The sequence below is a fragment of the Apaloderma vittatum genome, unplaced genomic scaffold (genome assembly GCF_000703405.1).
Source record: "Apaloderma vittatum isolate BGI_N311 unplaced genomic scaffold, ASM70340v1 scaffold15623, whole genome shotgun sequence".
In the NCBI taxonomy this organism is placed as follows: domain Eukaryota; kingdom Metazoa; phylum Chordata; class Aves; order Trogoniformes; family Trogonidae; genus Apaloderma; species Apaloderma vittatum.
The window spans coordinates 6,836-28,209 of NW_009708766.1; the positions used below are offsets into that span (position 1 = coordinate 6,836).

Below are 21,374 nucleotides of genomic sequence, written 5' to 3' on the forward strand. Positions count from 1 at the left end.
CTCACAGACTCCTATCCTTTTTGACGAAACTCAGTTATAAAAGCTTTGGAAATACTGTACATCTACCAAGTGCTACAATCATGTTTTTCCTGCAGATGAAAGGTAACAGTAGTGTGCCATTGTTTCCGTGAAGGCTTAAAGGCTCAAATTCTAGAATTAATAGCTTTGGGAAAAAAATCAAGGAAAAAACTCTACAAAACAAAAAAGCCAAGGCAAAACGCACTTACAGTGTTGGCAAGTTCTAAGTAGCTCCCTCCAACAGAGTTGCTAAAATTTGACGTCTGAGCTAGGAGTCTTCGCAGAGCAGTCTGTTGAGTCACTTTGCTTCCATCATATTGCAACACCTTTTGTAGTGTAAAATGACTCTGAAGGTCTGGACTCTGAAGGTCTCTTGCTCCTGAATCATACTCGCAGCTTTCTCTGGCTCCTGATAAGGCACCTAAAATGCAGAAATTGAAGAACATTCTAGTACAGACTATATAAAGAACACATATAATCACAGAATATCTCAGTTTGGAAGGGACCCATAACGATCGTCATTGAGTCCAACTCCTAGCTCCTTGCAGGACTACCTAAAACCAAACCATATGACCAAGAGCATCATCTAGATGCTCCTTTAACTCTGACAAGCTTGGTGCCATGACCACTTCCCTGCAGTGCCTGTTCTAGTGATCGACCACCCTCTCGGTGAGCAACATTCTTCTAATTTCCAATCTGAACTTCCCCTAGCACAGCTCCATCCCATTTCCTCATATCCTGTCACTGGTCACCAGAGAGAGGAGATGAGCACCTTTACCCCCTTGAGGGAATTGAAGACTGTGATGAGATCGCCCCTCAGCCTTCTCTTTTCCAAGCTGAACAAACCAAGTGACCTCAGCTGCTCCTCACAAGTCTTACCCTCAAGGCCTTTCACCAACTTGACTGTCCTCCTCTGAACAAATTCCCACAGTTTGATGTCCTGCCCAAAACTGCACACAGTACTCGAGATGGAGCCTCATCACTGCAATACAGAGTGGTACAATCATCTCCCTCGCCTGTCAAGCTACGCAGCGCTTGATGCACCCAAGGACACGGGCTGACCCTTTTGGCTGCTAGGGCATACTGTTGACACATGAATAAGCCTGTTTGTCCTTCCAGAATGAAAAAAACTGAACAGTTCCACTACCATTATTCCCCATCCTGCACATGCTGACAATGCCAGGAAAAGAAAAAGCAATAACATTTTCAGTGCACATATCATTTACTAAATTACAAGATCCAGAAGCAAAAATAAAAGCATTTACATACATTACTCAGTATAGAGTAAAAGCAGTATAATTTACAATAGTGAAGGACCATTGCATGAGAATCCATTACTATGTCAGACTGAAGAGCAGCACTGAGCAAAGAACAAAAAAGGAAAAGACGTAATTCACCTCTTCACTGAATACCAACATAGTTAAGTGAAATTTAGCTCCACAGTTCAACACCTTTTATGTTAGCATTGCCTTTCATATTTTCTGAGGAATGCTTGTTTCAGTTCAAGTTTCAGAGACACATCAATCACAAGGTGTTTCATTATGAATCAATGCAAGAATATGATCATGTAGCTACTGACAAACGATGAATGCTTCAGAGCAAGTTTCAGTATCCTGAAACTGCGAGGTTGGTGCTTCTGTATGTAGAATCCTCCCAATTCCCGGCAGTCAGAGATGAGTTTAAACTCTAAATCAAATTTTAACAGAATTTTCTTATTTTATCACTACTTCATCCCTGGGCACTTCTGCTCCATACAACTGTCTGACTCCTTCTAAAATCTTGTTAGTTTTTAGGTTCAACAATTTCCTATCATAAAACATTCCACAGTAGACAGTACATTGCTTAATAACCCTTGACGGCACTGTAAGATTTCATACCTAGCATAACGAATATTAAAAACATTTAAGTGACTTGTCCAAGCACACATCCTAAGTTAATAGAAAAGTCAGAACAGAATCCAGAGCTACAGACTAGAGCAGAACTCTAAATCCAGCATGCAGTCGTCAAACTCTAAGTAATTGTCTGTAATGTCATCCTATTATTTTGAAAGCTTTTCCTTTTTATGAGCTAGCTCTCTCTCAAATATTCATTAGCATTCTAAGTGAGCATTTACTAATCAGTGGTCATTACTTATTCAGTACAATGCCAGGGAGAAACAACAAACTATATAATGAACTATTAGGAGAATTCCTCCCGCTTGCCAAGAGTCGAAGCTCCAAAAGTGCAAACAGAAAGCCAGCCAGCAGCGAAGCAAGTCAGCAACTGATTTGTAGCTTTAGGTCAACACCCTAACATCCTCCAAAGCAGTTATGCATGACAAGCCGAATTAGGAAAACCAGAAGCGGTTTCCCTGCCTTACTGTGAGGAGAATATGTTAGTCTTTATTTATATATAAGTAGAAAATAACACAAAACTAAAAAGAATTGAATTTTATACTAACATAATTACCATGATTCATTACCATAGGTACAGGAATTAAAGATTAATTCCATTGCTATTACAGCAAGAGAATGCACCACCGTACTTAATCTAGCTACATGCTGCAAGGTCTCCAATAGAGCTAAACTAAGATGTTGCTATTAGGAGTATTTTATACAGTGTGTGCTGTGCTGAGTGTTAGGTATCTCTGCCCTCTTGTGGCTGCAGCACATGGTAGAGCAAAAAAAAACCCACAGCAAAACAATAACAAAAACAAAACCATAAAAAACTAGAAACACAATCAACCAACTAAAACCCAGCATCCACAGAGCCGGAGCTGCAGAAATGTCTCAGGAGCCTCAGGAAGACAGGGAAACTCCCAGGCTTGACAAGAACACAGGAAACATCTCTACTTGCACAATCACAGCCACAGAACTAAGAGATCTGGCTATATCAGATAGATATTCCTCCTTTTACAGAGCTAAAAATGGCACATATTTCAACAGAGTAAGTGCACATAATTTCTACTACTCAAATGACATTGTTCTGCAAAAGAGTTTTCACACTCATTCAGTTAAAAACTGTAGCTTTGTTGAAGACCCAAGTGGCCTTCATAGCTCGTACCATCTGCTGTCAGATTTGAAGCACTGCCAAGTTCCGAGCCAGCTGAGATTTCAGCTGGCTCAGAAGCCACCTGTCAGTCACAGATGGATTCAGACAAGATTGGGGTTTTATGACTGCATTGTGGCTGTCTTTTTAATTCAAGTTTTCTTAAAGTTCAACTCTGTACTCCTACTTCAAAGTATGCATGCTGAAAATGCACGGAGAGATGACTGTTACAAAGGAAGGCATTCCCAATACTTTATTTTGGGCTTAACCCTAATCTCTAAACTTGTCCACTATCTTCCCAACAGATTCCAAAACACTAGCCCTTAAGATGCTGACCTTCCAGGTACTGCACCTTTCAAGTCTCAGCTCTGTAGAGAAATTCTGGAGTTGTCAAAGCTGAGATTTCAATTGTAAGTGAAAATTCAGTCAGGAATTATCAGACAACCTAAACCTTGCCTGAAATATTGTCCTGGGTTTTTACTTTCCAGTTTAGTCTCTTCTAAAAGGCTGCACTTTCTGAAGTCAGTAGCAGGTTTTTGCAGACAGTGTTGTGCTACTGGCAGTGATAACACTTGATGTTTGCAGTCACTGCCTGGCACTGGGATGCAGAAAGGCTCTTGCTGATACTTATTCCTACAGTGACCAAGGCCACTGCTGGCTCTTGTGTGCCACGCTGGGGGTGCCGGGTAGTAAGAGGGGTCACAAGGAAGTAAAAGGTTGCACCTCTGGGGGGTAACAGACAAGACAGGTGACCAACGAGAGTATTCCATTCCATATATGTCATATTTAGTATAAATTGAGTGATCACGAGAGTTTCGGCCCTTTTCTGCAATGGCCGGTGTCCAGGGAGGACTCCATCCGACCTCCTGGTTTTGATCCGGATCCTGAGTTCCCGAATCCAGCTCCCTGTATCCAGCTCCTGGCTGAGGCTTCCCCAGTGCCTCCTGCTCTGCAGCACTAGTGGTGATTGTATCGGGGGAGGGAGTCAGGTTTGATATTGGGCTACTATCTATACTTCTATATAGTTCTTTACTATTTCACCATTATTTCTATTGTTTCATTAAAGCTGTTCTAGTTTTTTTCTTCTCTAACCCGTAAGTCTCTCTGCCTCATTCCCTCTTCCTTCCCATTTAGGAGGGGGAAGAGGTCGTTGGAGAGCATCTGTCTGTGTTAGTGGCTGGCCCAGCCCTAACCTGGTTTTTGTTCTCTAGTTAGCCCCAGCTCTTATTTACTTACTTACAGTTTACAATTATTTAAACTTTGACATACCAAGGACAGTTTAGTTTGAGACACATACATATACACATACAAGATTCCATGACCACAGACAAAATTTCAGCTGGTGAATGGCACCAAACCGTTTAAAGCAACTTGACAAGTATCACCACGATAGTATACCCTGCCCATCTGCACTGAAGCTTCTTGCTAGCTTAATCTTCCTTTATCACCTGCAAAGCCCTCAGTAACAGCACATAGGTCTGTGTTCTGCTACTGGTGTCATCTCATACTGCTGATCTGAAAAAAAACCACCAATATTTCACCTTTCTACTGACAGTTAACCTCCCTAGAATGCCTGTACTCTGCAACAGAGAAGCAGATACCTACCGTAACTAAAAGTCTAGGCTTTTTTGTTTGGTAACATTACCAGGCTATGCTGGCAGGCCAAGCATTATGTGATTTCATCTTTGCCCACAGAGTTGGAAAGATAACCCCATCCAGATGGCAGGGTCCTGAAGATGTTTTAGTTGTCGAAAGGATCTGGGATATCAGAAAAAGTGAGGTACTGTAACATGAGCCCTGCATCAGCTTCTCAAATGAATCTGGCTTATGAATGGTAAACGTGGAAGTCAATTGACAATGTAACACACTACAAGCACAAACCAGCCTCTAGGTCTCACAGCTACACATCAGTCAGTGAGGAGAGTCTTAACTGCAGAAAGCTAAAAAGTCTGATCACTGTTTCCATATGGTATCAGTGACCTTTAGTTACTTAAACTTCTTTGAGGAATTCTGACATTTAATACAGAATATAATTTATATGTGCACTGTGCACAGCTTGCAGCTTCTGGGAGAAATTCATTCATACGACGATTTTGCTGCCGAGGAGACAAAGACTTAAGCCCTTCCAGTTCAGTCTTAGCCTCTCATCTTAAAAGGTGTTTCAACAGGTCATGTTTTTGTAATCAGAAGCTGCATAATTTTTTTAAAACATTTTATTCATGCCTTACTACATATATACAACTCCTGGAAACACAGTCCATTTGATTCTATCACCTCATTTCACACAGCAGATCACTCAATAAGCATATCAGATGACAAAACAACATGAATGACATGGCAATAGAGCGAGAATAGAAACTGATCCTCACATATACAGGTGGGTGAGAATGTTTATTTAAAAATATAGAAAGCTGTTATTACAAGTTCTAGGAGAATTCATTTTTTGGGGGGAAATAAAGTTTGCAATGGCATAATTTTAAAATGCACTCTCAACTCAGCATTCTGCCCTAGAGAATGTTCTCATCATAATTTTCTGCAACTCTTCAGCGACCCAGAAGGAAACAATTTGATATGGGAAAAGCAGTCATGGGAAATGAGGAATTTCTAAGAGAATGGTCTGTGCGATCAGGGTCTCGGCCCCACTTTTCCACCACACCCTTATCTGGTTTTTCATACAATGCACAGAAGGTCCTGTGTTAGGCTATGTTGTTTCAGTCCTTTTCTCACTAGGATTGGAAGTGAGGATAACAAACCCTAAAAAAAGATGCCACAGCTGTACTCCACCCTGACTAACTAAGGCAACTTACTGCACAGGAGAAATTGTTTTCATGAAATTAGAGCTAAGAGGAAAATTGAACCAAATCAAACATTTTTCCTCCAAAAAAAAAAAAAAGCCTTGGACTTCTCAGAAAAATGCATCTGATACCTTTGATAATTTTTGTTTAGATTTATTGTTTTCTAAACCACTTAAAGAACAAAAACCTCCAAACACTTTAATATTAGGCCAAGACCATCAAGTATACTTTGAAAGAATAGAAGTAGCATTTTATATGTGTTTACTAGTACTAGGAGGATATTATGCAATGCACATGTTTGATAGCATTACAGAGACTACAAAAATACTAATTTGTATCAAATGACCTAATAGAGCATATTTTGTCATATTCTTTAGCATGAAAATATGACAAAGAACAAACAGAAAGGTAAGTCAAGATGTGACTGAAAGAGTAAACTTACTTGCTTTTGAGAACATATAAAACTAATACAACAGACAAGAACTCTCTTGTAGACCTAACAGCAAAACCAATCTTGTCCAGTTATGTTTCTCAATGCCCACTGAAGGCTCATGCACAGTTGTAGGTGTGTATCATAAGTGCAGTACGTACACCAAGCGCAGTCAGCTCACATTTTGTCTTCCTTGTGTCCCTAAACTAGTTACAACATTTTCACTTTGTACTGGGATGTTTCTTCAAATCATTGCAAAACCTCAACTGTATTTCAGATTCAGTGAAGTATCCTCTATATATAACATTAAGAGTTCAGGAATTCTGTAATTTGGTGTTGCCAGACTCACTCTAGGATATAACTACAGAGTAAATATGGGAAACAAATGCACCTGTAAAGACCTTAGAACAGTCTGATACTTAATCAGCACTCTTACTTACTAAAGCAACGCTAACATCTCTTTTTATGGGTTTTTTGGTTTTAATTTTTTACACTCTGTGACATATTTTTCTAAGCAGATTTTTACCGAGTGTAAAATCTACTTAAAATCTAAAGAAAAATAAACTGAATGCCTCCATGAAAATTAGAACAGATAAAAGGATGAGCTTGCCTAGAACAAAACCATAGACAATCAAAGTTTGTCTCACGTAACTCATTCCTTATAGAGACTTGAGAAAGTAAAACATCTAGTGATGCGTTCAGTTAAAGAAAAAGTTTCTCTCACTACAATTTTGCAGTCATGCAACACAGCTCTGTGGATGAAGAAGCTGGGCTTGTTAAGCCCAAGCCATGCATATTAACAAAAGTTTGTAAAATTTCAGTCAAAATACATTCTTCAAATTTATTTCAGTTACTGTAGAAATCTGCATCTCTAAACTATCGTATCACTATCCATGACACATTTTTGTGCCTGTCCTTGAATCTGAAATGATTTAAGATTATTGTGGAGACATGACAACCGCTTCCTGTAATCAAGACACAAGAAATGGGTGATGGGATTAATTTATCAACAGTCTAGAAACCAAGGTCTCCTAGAGTCTAGTGCTGCTTAATTACCAAACTAAATTTTGCCAGAACACTGATGGCTAACAACTAGTACTCAGGAACTCAATCTAATACTTCATTTGAAGTTTATAGTAAGGGAGACAATAATCCCTTTTCTCCTGGAAATTTATTATCTCTAGTAAAAAAGAGGTATATATAGTAAGAGGAAAAAAAACACATAAAACTTGAAATCATAGCGGCTTGATGAAGTTCCACCATACCTGCCAAGTATTTGCACTGTATGCAATTCTCTCTATATGTAAACAATCAGCTGCACCCCAGATTACCTTCCACCAAAGACAATCTCAGTTTGGATCTGACTTCAATTCATCTGCACCAAAGCAAACAAATAAAACACCCTGTGGTCTATCATTCCCATTTTATCACTTGTTGTTCTATGATCTATGTCAGATCTACACTGGTGACCATCAGCAGTGGGGAAGTGAAGAGCACATCACCATGTAAGTCAGGAGAGAGTAAGCAGAAATGTGCTGAGAGGCAATCCTTGTTTTACAAAAGCTAGTGTGGGAGGTATCCCAGTGCTCAGCCCTGAGCCAAATGAAGCATGGCCTCTATGAAAATCCCAGCTGTACCCTTTTGGTTTCTCAAGCTTATGACAGTTTGTATAAAAAGCATAAACTGGGACAAACGTGATGAAGTGATGCTTTAGTTCTTTACAATGAGAGTAGTGAGACACTGGAACAGTTTGCCCAGGGAGGTGGTGGAGGCTCCGTCCCTTGAGATCAGGCGTGATGAGGCTCTGAGCAATCTGATCTAGTTAAAGATGTCCCTGCTCACTGCAGGGACAACCTTTAAAGGTCTCTTCCAGACCAACACATTCTATGATTCCATGCTATAATCCAGCTCCACACTCCATATGGTGAGCCACAGCTCCATATTTTGCCACTGGAGTTGATCAAGGATGGGCAGTATAATATATCTCTGGAACAAGTCAGATCTGTGTTGCTCTGTAGAGCTCATTTGTGCTATGAAGGCCAAAGACCTACCTCTAGCTACATTCCTGTGTCTCGAACAACCATTTTATTGTCTCTTGGTAGCAGCAGCTATCAAGGACAGGTTCCTGTGTCTCCCCTGTAAGCATGCTCTGCTGACTGGCATGTCTGCCTTGCCCTGTCCCTCCAATTTTTTATGCTATTTGGTAATTTCAGTAACATAGGATAGTCACGTCAAAGGCTCAAATACATTAAATAAATGCAAGTTCTGTGGAAGGCACAGAGATTCTGTTTGTGCTCCTGCTGAGAAAAAATAGTTCAGTATAATGCAATGCTCGACCTTGATTAGATACGTTAGGAAAAAAAACCAAACCAAATCAAACAAAAATCCAACACACATGGAAAGGAGAGGTCGGAAATGAAGCAAAGCAAAAAGTTTGTTCCTCATTCAACATAAAGGGTAAGCTGTGCTACCTTGGGCTGCAGGACATGGTGAATACTGAAGACCAGCATGGGTTCACAAGCTCACTTCTGTAAGACAGTATTACAGAGGGAGGGAGGCAATGCATGTGTCAGCAAGTGCAACTACTTCTATTTCAAAGTCCCTGAACTGAAATCTAATGGGAAAGCATCATTACATGCTCACTCCATTCCTATTATCTTTCCTAACCATTTGCTTTTCACAACTCTAAGAGGCAAGATACTACTTTGTGATAACCTCTGGCCTAACACAGATTAGCTGTTCTTACATTTACAAATATCCAAACCATAAGCAAGCTTCAGCCAAGTTTGTTGCCCTTGTTAGACACGACAGAACCCATTCTGCAGGGTCTGACTTCCATCCTTTGGAGATTCACTAGCATTTAACATGCTATACATTGCAGTTTTAATAAGATTAATCAGCTGTCAATTACAAATCCCTTGGAAATCGAGATCCATCTGTTCCGCTGTTCACAGAATTTAGCACTCTATGCTTCTAAAAAATTAAAATAATAACTACCTATATTCTACTACTTTGCACAAAGATAGTGCTATCAAGAGTACTTAAAAGTAATAAACTGAACCACTAATAGAAGTTCCTTTGTAATTAAATCTGGCATAGCAGATATTCACAGCTTTTCCAGTCAAACAAATCTGAGGTGAAACTTTGCTCATGGATCTCAAGAAAATCTGCAGCACATCTTTGAATTCATACAAGCTCTACAGTTCTTAATTAAATACAACATAAATAAATGTAATTACTGCATCAGTTTCTTGAAAGCAATTAATTTGCAGTAAGATCAAACATGGAATTAAAGCAAAGCAAAAGTAATGACATTTCAGCCCCAAGTGGCCTGCCTCTGATGTTTACCCATAAGCTTAATTTGAGGCTGAATTTCTATCATTCCTTTGATTAATTCTCAAGCTTGATCCACAATGTAAATAAATTATGATATCAAATTTTCAACGGTCTTATTTTCAGTAGAGACAACTGGAGAGTTGGCTATGAATTAATTTCTAACTACTAACCTACAGACAGATTGCTTACGGACTCATAACAATCTAAAACACAAAATTAGATCAATAAGTAGACGCAGCTTTCAGTGGGTCAGGAAACCATTCACCTGTCTAAAGAAAGAATTTACCAATAACCAGCACCATTTCTTATCCATCCTTAAAAATAGCGGGTACTAGAAACAGACTATTCTTCATCTTGGGAAAAAAAAGACAAATTGCTAATTACCTGTAAATAGGTAGACAAATCTATGCAACATATAAATAATTCTAATTCTAGATTTATAGAAGACATATAAAACCATGTAACACTCAAAAACCTGACAGAGGCCACAACTGTTCATGCGACTTCCTTCCTTAAATCATCAGAGGTGCAGGTCTGCTATATTACAGGTCTCATTTGCCAAGCAATCCGCTTTCATCACTCGTTAAATGATTCACAAAGAGTTACTGCATCCATCATGGCTTTCAGTCTCCACAACCGGAAACAGGACCCACGGATCTGATTGGTAACTGACATTCTCCCTGCACTTCCTATTGACATATCAAAAAGTCAGGGAGCATGTGGTCACTTCAAGACTCCAGAAACACTTTCAGAAACTATTTCATTCATTTTTATTACATTGTAAATGTAAATTACAGAGCTCACATTCAATTTCACCTATAGAAAAATTACTGGTTACTACTTGCAAATTATTCTTAATCTTCCTGTGGACACTAATAGTGTGAGGTAAGAATTACAATACATTATAACAGCTTTGAGTTGCTTATATCTAAGCAGGAAAAAGCATTATTGTAATAACCTGAAAAAATGTCTTTTTTTCTCATGCACTTGAATAAAAGATTAAAATTCTAAAGCTATACACTCATCTGATTATCAAGATGGTAGATAGGGATGCTGGTTTGATTTACTGAACACGTATATGACTGGATATTAATAAATCCGAGTTTTGTACCTTGACCTCACTTCTGCAACCCACCTGGAAACACAGGAGCGGAAACATTTTTTGGACCAATTTTGGACAAAATCATTAGAATATCATTATCAGTGATATAAAATGATGGGTGAGATGAAGTTCAACAGTAATTTACATTTACTTATTTCTTAGGAACTTATTTTTGCAGTTGTCTTTATGATGAAATGCAAAAATTGTACGGAGCAAATATAATCTTTTATTTAAATATATGCCTACATTCTAGCACTCTGTGTTATGAAATTGAAGAAAGGCCTGCACAAAATGTTGTCTGACTGACATCTCTGAACAATTACATACAAATTTGCAGTGTAAAAAAGGCCAGGACCGAGGCTTGATTCCTTTGCTTTAGATCACCAGGATGCCTGCTACTCAGTGACAGCAAATAAATTTTGAATTTTTCTCATTTTCGCATATCACATGAATACACGATAACAGCTTTCAAGGATTATCAGCAGCTGACAGATTATGTAAAAATTAGTCTTGAAAAAAAGCCCTGCCAACTATCTTTCAAAATAGTATTTATTAAAAAGTGTTCTTTGTCCAAAAAAAAAGATACAAAACCCCCACTTCCATCAAATTTATGTTTGAATTTGCACATGATGGCATCTCACATCTTAAACAGTATTTAGAATTCAGTAGCAAATGGTCAAAGTAACACACTCGCTAATGAGTAAATACTTGAGCCCTCAAACACATGAAAGGCACGGAAGCATGCGCACATCATAATTCAAGCTTAACTGCACGTAAAATTCCTCAGCTCTCATTATGTTCATCCTCGGCAGTGTTTGTATCACAGAAATACATTACAATAGTGTTTACTTGGTTCTTTAGAAGATCTGTAGAATAGCTTTGACAGTGCTGCCACAATGGTTTTCTTTCACAAGCAAATAAAAAGCAGTTGCACTCTAACCACTCAGTATTATTATTTCCCTCCCAGTCCATTTTTTCTTTACATGTGAGAGCATCTCCATACACTCTCTAATTACTGAAAAGTCTTACAGAATCTGCAAAAGTCAAGGGAAATAAAGTACAACAACCATTAATTCCTTACAGGTTTGAAAATACAGTACAGTAAAAGAGTCAGGCTTCATCAGCACACAGCAAAATATACCAAGGTAGGAAATCTAAAGGACTTCTGGACTTAACTTTTGGGAAAAAAGATAAAAAGAAATTTGAAGTCACTCACTAACTTGAAAAATACCTTAAATTATTCTTGTAGGCTAGCAAAAACTGGAAAATAGGAAAAAGGGAATGGATTGAATTGTATACATTAACAAATTTGAATGCGTATCTATGACTACTTTTTGGCAGCAATTAATAAGATTTCTTTGTAGGATACATGTTGAGATTGTAATGCAGACCAGACCTTTCTCTGCTAAAGCTTAGGACCTATCTTTTACCCCTGATTATTACAGTCCATAATTATTAGGCTGGTTTGTCTAAGAAAGAAGATTTTAAAACCCATGTTGCCAGAAATCTGGTCACTTTGTATAGCAGTCTGAGAGGAGAAGTTTTCCATTTTGCAGGAAAACACAACTGTGGCAGCATTGAAAAAACAGTCAACAGAGGCAGAAGATAATCACATGAGCTAGGGAACACACATCATCCTTAATCCAATTAAAAAAAAGATATTAGGCACAATCTCTGTTGCCTGATATAGCTCCTAAAAGAGATTCATGAGGTGAAAATGCAATTGAGCCCAAGGACTACGAAGACTTAGTACAGAGAGTGATCGAGACATGGGCAAAGAAATTATGCAAACAGTTAATTATCTTGCAATTGAAGAATGTATATGGAAGAAGGATAAACAGAGGAAATGTTAAAAACAAAATACCTCTAAGACAAACTATGACTATGAAGCAGTAAAGGAGATGAGCTGGAGAGTAAACAGAGCTATAGAACAGATTTGCTATGCTGAAAAGCCAAAAAGAAAAGCCGAAGAGCATGAGATGATGGGATGGTGAGAGAGAAGTGCGGTCAATCTAGAAAGCACAAAAGTAAGGAATTCACCCAGGATATAAAGGAAACCAGTAAAATTTGAATGCCTGAGATGACCAGCTGAAAACATATGCAGAGCTATTAGAAGACAGAACAACATCCTAACTCTCCCCACTCCCCAAAAATAAACACACCCCAACACAGGAAAAAAAAAATCCCAAACCAACACATGTCCAGTTTTGCATTCTAGGAGTCTGACTACTGAAAAAATAAAGACAGGTGTGACTGACCACGGAAGAAAGCTCAGAGGAGATGGGCCAGGTCTATGTGCCCATGAAACTCATGGAATAATGCGGGGTTTTACTGATCAGAGTTGTCGTGAAGAAATTTGACTTGATCTCGACATCAAGGAGACCCAAGGGTGGTCTTTTGCTTTAACTAAACAGCTATCAACAGCTGAATGAATCAACTGGTGGTGTTTTTTCTTCCAAGTTCATTAAGAATGTGAACGTCTCCCCCAGTTAGTGAAGACAGCGTGGGGGAGGTGTCTACATGGCTCAACTTAACATAAAGCCTATAAAAATGTAAACAACTAACAACAGAATTTAAAACACAGCAATGGGCTTGAGCTGGCTTTAACTCACATATGTCTCCCCGGTGAGAATGAAGACACCCAGTGTCCTGACAGTGAGTGTATTAGGGAGATGTTGGGGATCACACTGGTATTGTGATTGAACTGTGTATTGCAATTGCTACACTCTGCTATGTATAACTTCATTCGTATTATGTTTCCACTACGTTTTGTATCACTCTGCTTATTCAGAAATCCCATCAACTACCTTCAAATAAGTAAATCTGATGTTCAGCGTGACACCTTCCAGGTGTGGAGTATCTAAAAGAATCTGGTTAGAGAGAACTGGACTGACTCTGAACCTGGTCAGTTACATGAGGAGTCAGAACACAAACAAGCAAACTCTCCAGGAAAATGTATGAAGTGTATCTGTAAAAAATACTCCTAACTTAATTTAGGACACATGCAGAAAAAGACAACTGGGATGACTAATGCAGGATCTTTCAATAAAAACATATTTTAAAAAAAATCTAGGCTCATGTAGTCTAAACAAAAAGTTGAGGGGACACAGCTCTAACTAAATACAATGAGAGGTTGATGGTCTTCTTCTGAAGCATGGATGTGGGCCAGCTTCAGATCATAGGCCAGCTAGTCATGTTTAGCTAGCACGCAGCTGCTATAGGGGGCTAGAGCACTGACAATACCTTCAGCTTTTTCAACAGTACCATGCATTTGGGGATTTTTGACCAGAGAAGCTGTGTCTTCTGGTCTCTTACATCTGTTACAGAGTAAAAGGAAGCATTTTGTAGATGTTGACATTTCTAATCTCGTGCCAGTTGATCACAGTACTATCAAGGACTGGACTCAACGGCATAGGCAATCCCTTACTACATCCCATGTTCCTGTAGATGGCGTGGCAAAGCTGTTTTTCTTTCCTCCCTCGTGGAGGGAGGGCAAAGGGAGAATTTTTGAATTCTTAAATCACAAGGCACTTCCAGCATTAAGTGCAATGATTTTTAAAGCATCCATTCCTATATGATTTAAAGCATGCATTCCTACAGTATACGACATCTGAAAGACTAAAGACTAAGATAATTTTTCTCCTAATTTTTAGTATTTCCACCTATGCACCCATCCGGTCTTTACAAAGAGCTCACTGCATCTTCAGTTATCAGCCAAGCTCTACAGCTCTTCAAGACAGATTGTTGTCTTACACAAGTCGGGTTTTCAGAAGAGGATGTTCTGCGCACATTCTCGTCTACATACTAATGATGAGACTGCATCAGTTACAACAGCACGCTAATATATGATGAAATTATGCCAAAACATATTCACAGAGCCCTTTAGGGAAATCCCAATGTCAGTAAAAGTGGTAACAAAATCGCCGGAGTTTCTCTTTTGTTAAATTACACCAACAGGACATTTAAAAGTCATACCTACCTAAACTGTTACTGCTGCTAGTTGGCCAGGAAGCTATCCTATCCCTTAACTTTCTCTTTTTACAAGAGTCATCCAGTTTCACAGAAAGCTCCACTTCCTCCTTCCTGATTTCTTGCACCAGTTCCATTCGGCACTGATTAAAATCCTGGAAGGAAATTTTTCCATTTTCGTCTGCTCCCAGCTGGTGCATGATCTCCATGACAGATTCCTCCATATTCAGCTGGCGGCACACCATCAGTAAGTCATTCCTAAGGATATTTTTAGAGGGAAAAGTGGGGCAGGGGAAAGATGGAAGTGGAAGAAAGATTGGAGAAGTGGGAACAGAGAAAAAAAAAACAATTTAGTTTAGAAGAAAAGGCACACTAACTCTGTCTAATATGGAAACGTCTTAGTGCAGAGACATTTAAACCCAGTAATTCAACTACTGTTTTTTGTTAATCCAAAACAGAAACTATAAGGTTGGCAAGAAATTACAAGACAGGAAGACTATGGAAAAGAGAAGAACATTTTTGTTTAAGAGTTACATCTATTTTCACACCATTTCTAAAACTTCTACTAGCAGAGATGAACCCAAGGGAGAGCTGAATCCTGCTGTTGATCTTCACAGCATCTTCTGAAACAGTGACACAATAAGAAACTAAAAAAATATCTTCTGACTAGTCCAATGGTTACTTAAATTTCCATTTTATCGAGGACAGGCCAAGGAGATTTATTTTTTTTTGCTATGGAACAGCAGTAAGCTGAAGAGGAGAACACATAAAACCAAAGAAAACAGCACATAAGAGAAATACTATTTCAACTAACTGACTTCAAGGCTGTCACCATACATTCTGACTACAAAACACTCTTAAGAAGCTTGCTTGGTCCAGCTGTTTAATGTAAACTCACAAAGAAATGGGAGGAGGGACGTACAATGAAAAATAATCTGGCAACCACTATGAGCGGGCAAAAAGAGAGCTGCAACCAAATCAATACAGAAGTTACTTACATCACACAATACATTTACAAACTTATACAGTTTGTTGGTAGGAGAGATGCATGAATTGACCTTAAAGATACTATGTAGGCAAAATAAAAAAGTCAGCAATGCTATGACCAGTATCCTTTTTTATTTTATGTGAAACAAGAACCTCAAAAACATACCTTAGGCTTAATTTGGGGTATAACACTAGTCTCAAAAGAAAATATTCTAAGAGTTTGTCCCCCACCATGTTGTCCGTCCCCTTCCAAAAATGAGGTAGGATGAAGTATTTTGAAAGAATTTTCAACAGTAGCAGGTGGTAAAAAAGAAAAACAAAACAAAAAAATTATGATTCAGAAGTTGGTAACTAAATAAAGAAGTGTGAATAATCACTAACAAATATGCTAGGGGAACAACAGGAAAGAGCATATTGGATGTGAAATGGTTATGAATATAAGTGGACTATCAGAAAAACACCCAATACTCACAGCAGTGACAGATACGCAAATCAGTGAAATCTCTCAGTCACTGCTTCATCAGATACTACATCAATCCCTCAGAACAGGCAGGGTTTTTTTGAAGATATTATCACGTTGTTTTTCAAAATGTAAACTACTTTAAAAAAAACAGTGCTGTTCTTAGGCAAATGTATCTCTGCAACTGCAAATCCAGACCAAATCATCTTCCTGAGTACACAGAGAAAGCAATTCTGCTCTTTTCCAGACGCTCATAGTTTTCAAAACCAGCAGGAGACAAAGTTCATAGACTCAGATCTGCCTCATTCTGCTGCTACGCAGAAAGTCTCAGTCACCAAAAAAAGGGAGAGCCCAAAACACACTCCTCCAATAGACGCCGCTTCCTGTTCCTCTCCTGTCTAGCCCTATCTCACTCTAGAGAGGAAGAGGCATGAGGAAAGAGAAAAACAATCACGAAACAACTTCTCCAGCAACTGAAGGATGGGAGATACTTTTTTGTCAAACGACAGCTACTCATTCTAAACAAATGTGGGTAACTCAGTTCAGGTACATCTGAAGCAACAGCAGCTCTATACTATCAAAACTTCTTGGCTTCTTGGTGTCTCATGTCTCTCCAATTTCAAAAGTTTTTTAAAAAAACCACTACTCTGTCACTCTCACACTTAACTACTTACTTCCTGCCACCCTCTTCTTAAACAGGTTTTGAGTTGGATTGCATAATACTACCACACTGATCCATACCACAAATAGTATGAATGTCGTGGCTTCTTTAGAGCTGTCATGGCTTATATTTATGTTGTACAAAACCTTCTGTAGGAGGAAGGTAAAAGAAATGTGTAGTAATGTTAGTATTACGTGAATTACTAATTAGCAGTATTATTATTTCACTACTAATATCACAGAATCATAGAATATATTAGGTTGGAGGGGACCTTAGAGATTATCTAATCCAACCTCTCTCTCGTCGGCAGGGATACTCTTAATTAGACCAGGTTACTCAAGGCCTCATCCAACCTGGCCTTAAACACTTCACGGGAGGGGGCATTCACAACGTCTCTGAGCAATTTATTCCAGAGTCTTGCCACGCCTGTACTGAAGAATTTCTTCCAAAGAGTCAATCTAAACCTATTCTCCTTGAATTTAAATCCATTTCCCCTTGTCCTGTCACTGGACACTCTTGTAAAAAGTCCCTCCCTAGCCATCCTGTAGGTTCCCTTCATGTATTGGAAGGCAGCTATTAGGTCCTCCTGAAGTCTTCTCTTTGCCAGACTGAACAATCCCAGCTCCCGCAGCCTGTCCTCGTAGCAGAGGTGCTCCAGCCCTTCGATCATCTTTGTGGTCCTCCTCTGAACATGCTCCAACAGATCTATGTCCCTCTTATGGTGGGGACACCAGAACTCAATGCAGTATTCGAGGTGGGGTCTCACAAGAGCAGAGTAAAGGGGGAGAATCACCTCTCTCGACCTGCTGACCACGCTTCTCTTGATACATCCCAGGATGCGGTTGGCCTTTTGGGCTGCATGAGCGCACTGCCGGCTCATGTTGAGCTTCTCAACACCCCTAATTTCTTCTCTTCAGGGCTACTCACAACCCACTCTGTGCCCAGTTTGTATTTGTGCCTGGGACTGGGCCAACCCACAGGACCTTGCATTTTGACTTGTTGAACCTCATGCAGTTTGCACTGGCTCATTTCTCAAGCCTGTCAAGGTCCCTCTGGATGGCATCTCTTCACCCAAGTGAGTCCACAGCACCACACAGCTTGGTGTCATCAGAAAACTTGCTGAGGGGGCACTCGATGCTGTTGTCCATGTCGCTGACAAAGATGCTGAACACCACTGGACCCAGAACAGACATGGCCAGTGTTCCCGGACCTGATCTGCTCCTACCCTGGGTGGTTCTTCACTCTCCCAGACCCAGCCAATGCCCTCTGTCACTTGGGTAGTGTGGCTCAAGTGGTTATCAGGGAAGACTGAAGCAAAAATGTCATTGGCTACTTCAGCCTTCTCCATATCCTCAGTAACCAGGTTACTCGTATCGCTCCAGAGAGGCCCCACCTTCTCTCATTTTTCTTTTTTCTTATACATACCTGTAGAATTCTTTTCTGTCATTTTTTATGTCCCCAGAGGGATTTGATTCCATCAGGGCTCTAGCTTTTCTAAGCTGGTCTCTAGTCTCATGACTCACCTATTGGTGAGAACAAGGTCTAGCATGGCACCTCTCTTCATTGGTTCCTCTCCTCCTTGGAGAAAGAAGTTATCATCGATGCATTCCAGGAATCTCATGGATTGCTTATGCCCTGCTGTGCTGTCTCTGCAACTGATACCGAGGTGGTTAAAGCTCCTCATGAGGACCAGGGCTTGTGAATAAGCAGCAACTCGTATTGTTCATGAAGGACCTCATCCACTTGGTCCTCCTGGTCAGGTGGTCTGTAGCAGACCCCCACTGTAACGTCTCTGACCCTTCCTTTCACCCTGGTCCACAGGCATTCGGTCTGCTCATCATCCCTTGTCAGGTCTAGCTCCATGCATTCCAGCTGTTGACTGACATAGAGGGCAACACTACCTCCTCATTTCCTCTGTCCGTCCCTTCCGAAGAGATTATACCCTTCTAATGCAACACACCACTTTTAAGAATCATTCCACCATGTCTCTGTGATGCTGATTAGATCGTAGCACTGCAGGCACACAAGCATCGCCAGCTCCTCTTGTTTCTTGACCATACTGTGTGCATTCACGTAAAGGCATTCGAGCTGGGCCCCTGGTGAAGTACCTGAAGCCCCCGATGAAGTACAGCTACACTTCAGCTGGGCTAATGGTGTTGCTCCCAATGTTGCTACACCTTTCCCAGGGTCGTCTTCCCATGATATGGTTGTAACCCCTTCCCCCTTCACAACTAGTTTCAAGTTCTCTCAATGAGCAGCACCAGCTCGTGACCCAGGATCTCCTTACAGTCATCTGAGCCCCATCTTGTTTCAGTAGGCCAGCTGCTGTGTAGAACTCTCCATGGTTGAAAACCCCAAAACTAGACTGTTGGCACTACCCTTTAAGCCAAGTATATCTGAACATCATTCAGTTTTCTGTGAAAATATGATACAAGGAAATATCCAAAGTTCTTGCACGAACAGTTTCAGTAACTTATTATCACAACCAACGTCCACCTATTCTACAGAAAGAAGCTGTAAATTGGGTAAAGCTTTCTTAGTCTGTTCCACACAGGAATTCCTGCCCTAACAGAAGAATTCTTGGCAGAGATGTTCACAGTAAAACTGGAGCATAATGATAATTATATTATGTATTTTCACAAATAGATAGCTAGATGAAATTTTCACTTAGGACACAAACCAACTTTATTCTAAATATTAAATTAAATTACATTGGCCAAATATAAGTGATTGACGCTTGCAGTTAAAATTTTGCTCAGAGCTCCGTTCTTAGTATTGAATCCAGTCAACAAATAAAGAAATTGTCAAATCACAGAATCACAGAAAATGTTGGGCTGGAAGCGACCTTCAACAGTCATTCAGTCCAAGCCCCCTGCAGTGAGCAGGGACATCTTTAACATAGAATCATAGAATGTGTTGGGCTGGAATAAATACTTTTAGCATAAGAGTGCTGTAAAGAAAAATAAGGATGACAAAGCATTCGGATTCTTACAAGAGGAATGACAGATACAATTAAGCTATGTCTACATGTGTTCTCTTATAACAGATCTGATAGAGCACCACAGACTGAGGGGACTTCTCAGAGGATTCATAATTTTGAAATAAGTGTCAGAAGAAGCAGTATAGAGCAATGTTGCCAGGGGCTTCCAGGACAAAGGTCTGTTGCCTCAGACTCAGATGAGTCACACTGGGGTGGGAGGAGGCAATGGCACTGCTGGCCTTAAACAGCCCTGTCTGTGACAACTGTAAGCCACGATCTCCATACAGACCACAATGGACATCTCCAAAGCTATCTGGTTCCTGACAGTCAAAAGGTGCTAAGATTTTTCTCCTGTTATGCAAATACAAACTCAATATCATTTGTAGCATCTGCAGCCTCAGGATATTGCCTGAAGCAATCTACAGAAGCATGAGAAAAGATGTAATGAATTACAGAAAAACAATAAATTGGAGACTGCTCCAGTAACAAGTAACGGAGGACTAAAAGCACTAAGGAAATCAAAATTCATTTAGCTGGAGCGCATCATACATTCTGAAATTACAAAATTTTTCCTACCAGTCATCTACAAACATTATCAAAAGGGTTTTGACTTCTAAATAAAGAATATTTTCACTTCATATCATATAGGCTTTCCCATGGAGATCAGCAGGAGTTTCTCCATATAATATCTAGACATTGAGAAGCAAAACTAACTGAAATTTCTCGATGCTTTAAAAGAGAATTGTCTCAAAGGCATTCTGAAATATAATAAAACCAAAATACTCGGGAACATAAAATTATACAACCAGTGATTACAACACCAGAGGTTTCTATTGCAGGTATGGCTCTACTGCTTAATAACAAAAACACAGAATCCTCTTTTTAAAAAGAAAATAACTTTATTTATAAAATAATCCAGCCACCTCTTTGGATTCAACTAATAAAACCATCAAAATGACTGTAAAAGTCTCTCTTAAGACATCAGTTTGATACAGATGAAAGCTTATCTTTGGCAGAGAGATGTACAGAATTTCAGCCCATATGCTCTTAAATCTAAACGTTCTTTATTCTGTGGGAGTTAACTGACATCTTCCTACCAACTACTACAAAATTTGCATCTATTTATATTGTGACAGACACACAGGAGACAGCTGGGAACAGGAAGTCTCTATGTTAGAAATCCCACTCAATTCATCTAAACATATTTCAAATTAATTCTCACCTGTGTTAAAAGGAAGGATTTTTTCAGAGTCCAAAGGGTTAGCCATTCAAAGCTACTCAGATGCGCTGAAAGTACTAGCTAACATGTAACATATCAACACACCTGTCACTCTTACAGAACTGTTTTACTAAACACTGTCTTACGACAAAACAGTCTTGCTTACCTTATGCTTAAGGAGCGACTTACTGGGGAATAAAAACAAATAAAAGACAGTGAATACACAGAGTTTTCAAAAACCACAGGATTATAGTAGATAAACCTAACTAATGCTGCGACTCTTATGAATATCGTAATTTGTAGGTTTTTAATTATTATTTTTTGTTTCAGTAAGGCTTAATTTCAGTTTTTGTGTCTCAATTTCTCTTCAGTAACTTTCATGGGTTTTGC

General features: G+C 39.5%; 1 protein-coding gene across 1 annotated transcript; it reads right to left on the reverse strand.

The window, feature by feature from the left end:
• Window positions 1-227: 227 nt before the first annotated feature.
• Window positions 228-14,937, reverse strand: LOC104271870 (the record flags this gene model as incomplete). Its single annotated transcript, XM_009866682.1, has 2 exons — window positions 14,688-14,937; window positions 228-439 (listed from the first exon to the last, which is right to left on the reverse strand). Coding segments are annotated over exons 1-2 (447 nt in total), but the record flags the coding sequence as incomplete, so codon positions are not given.
• Between the last annotated feature and the right edge of the window lie 6,437 nt (window positions 14,938-21,374).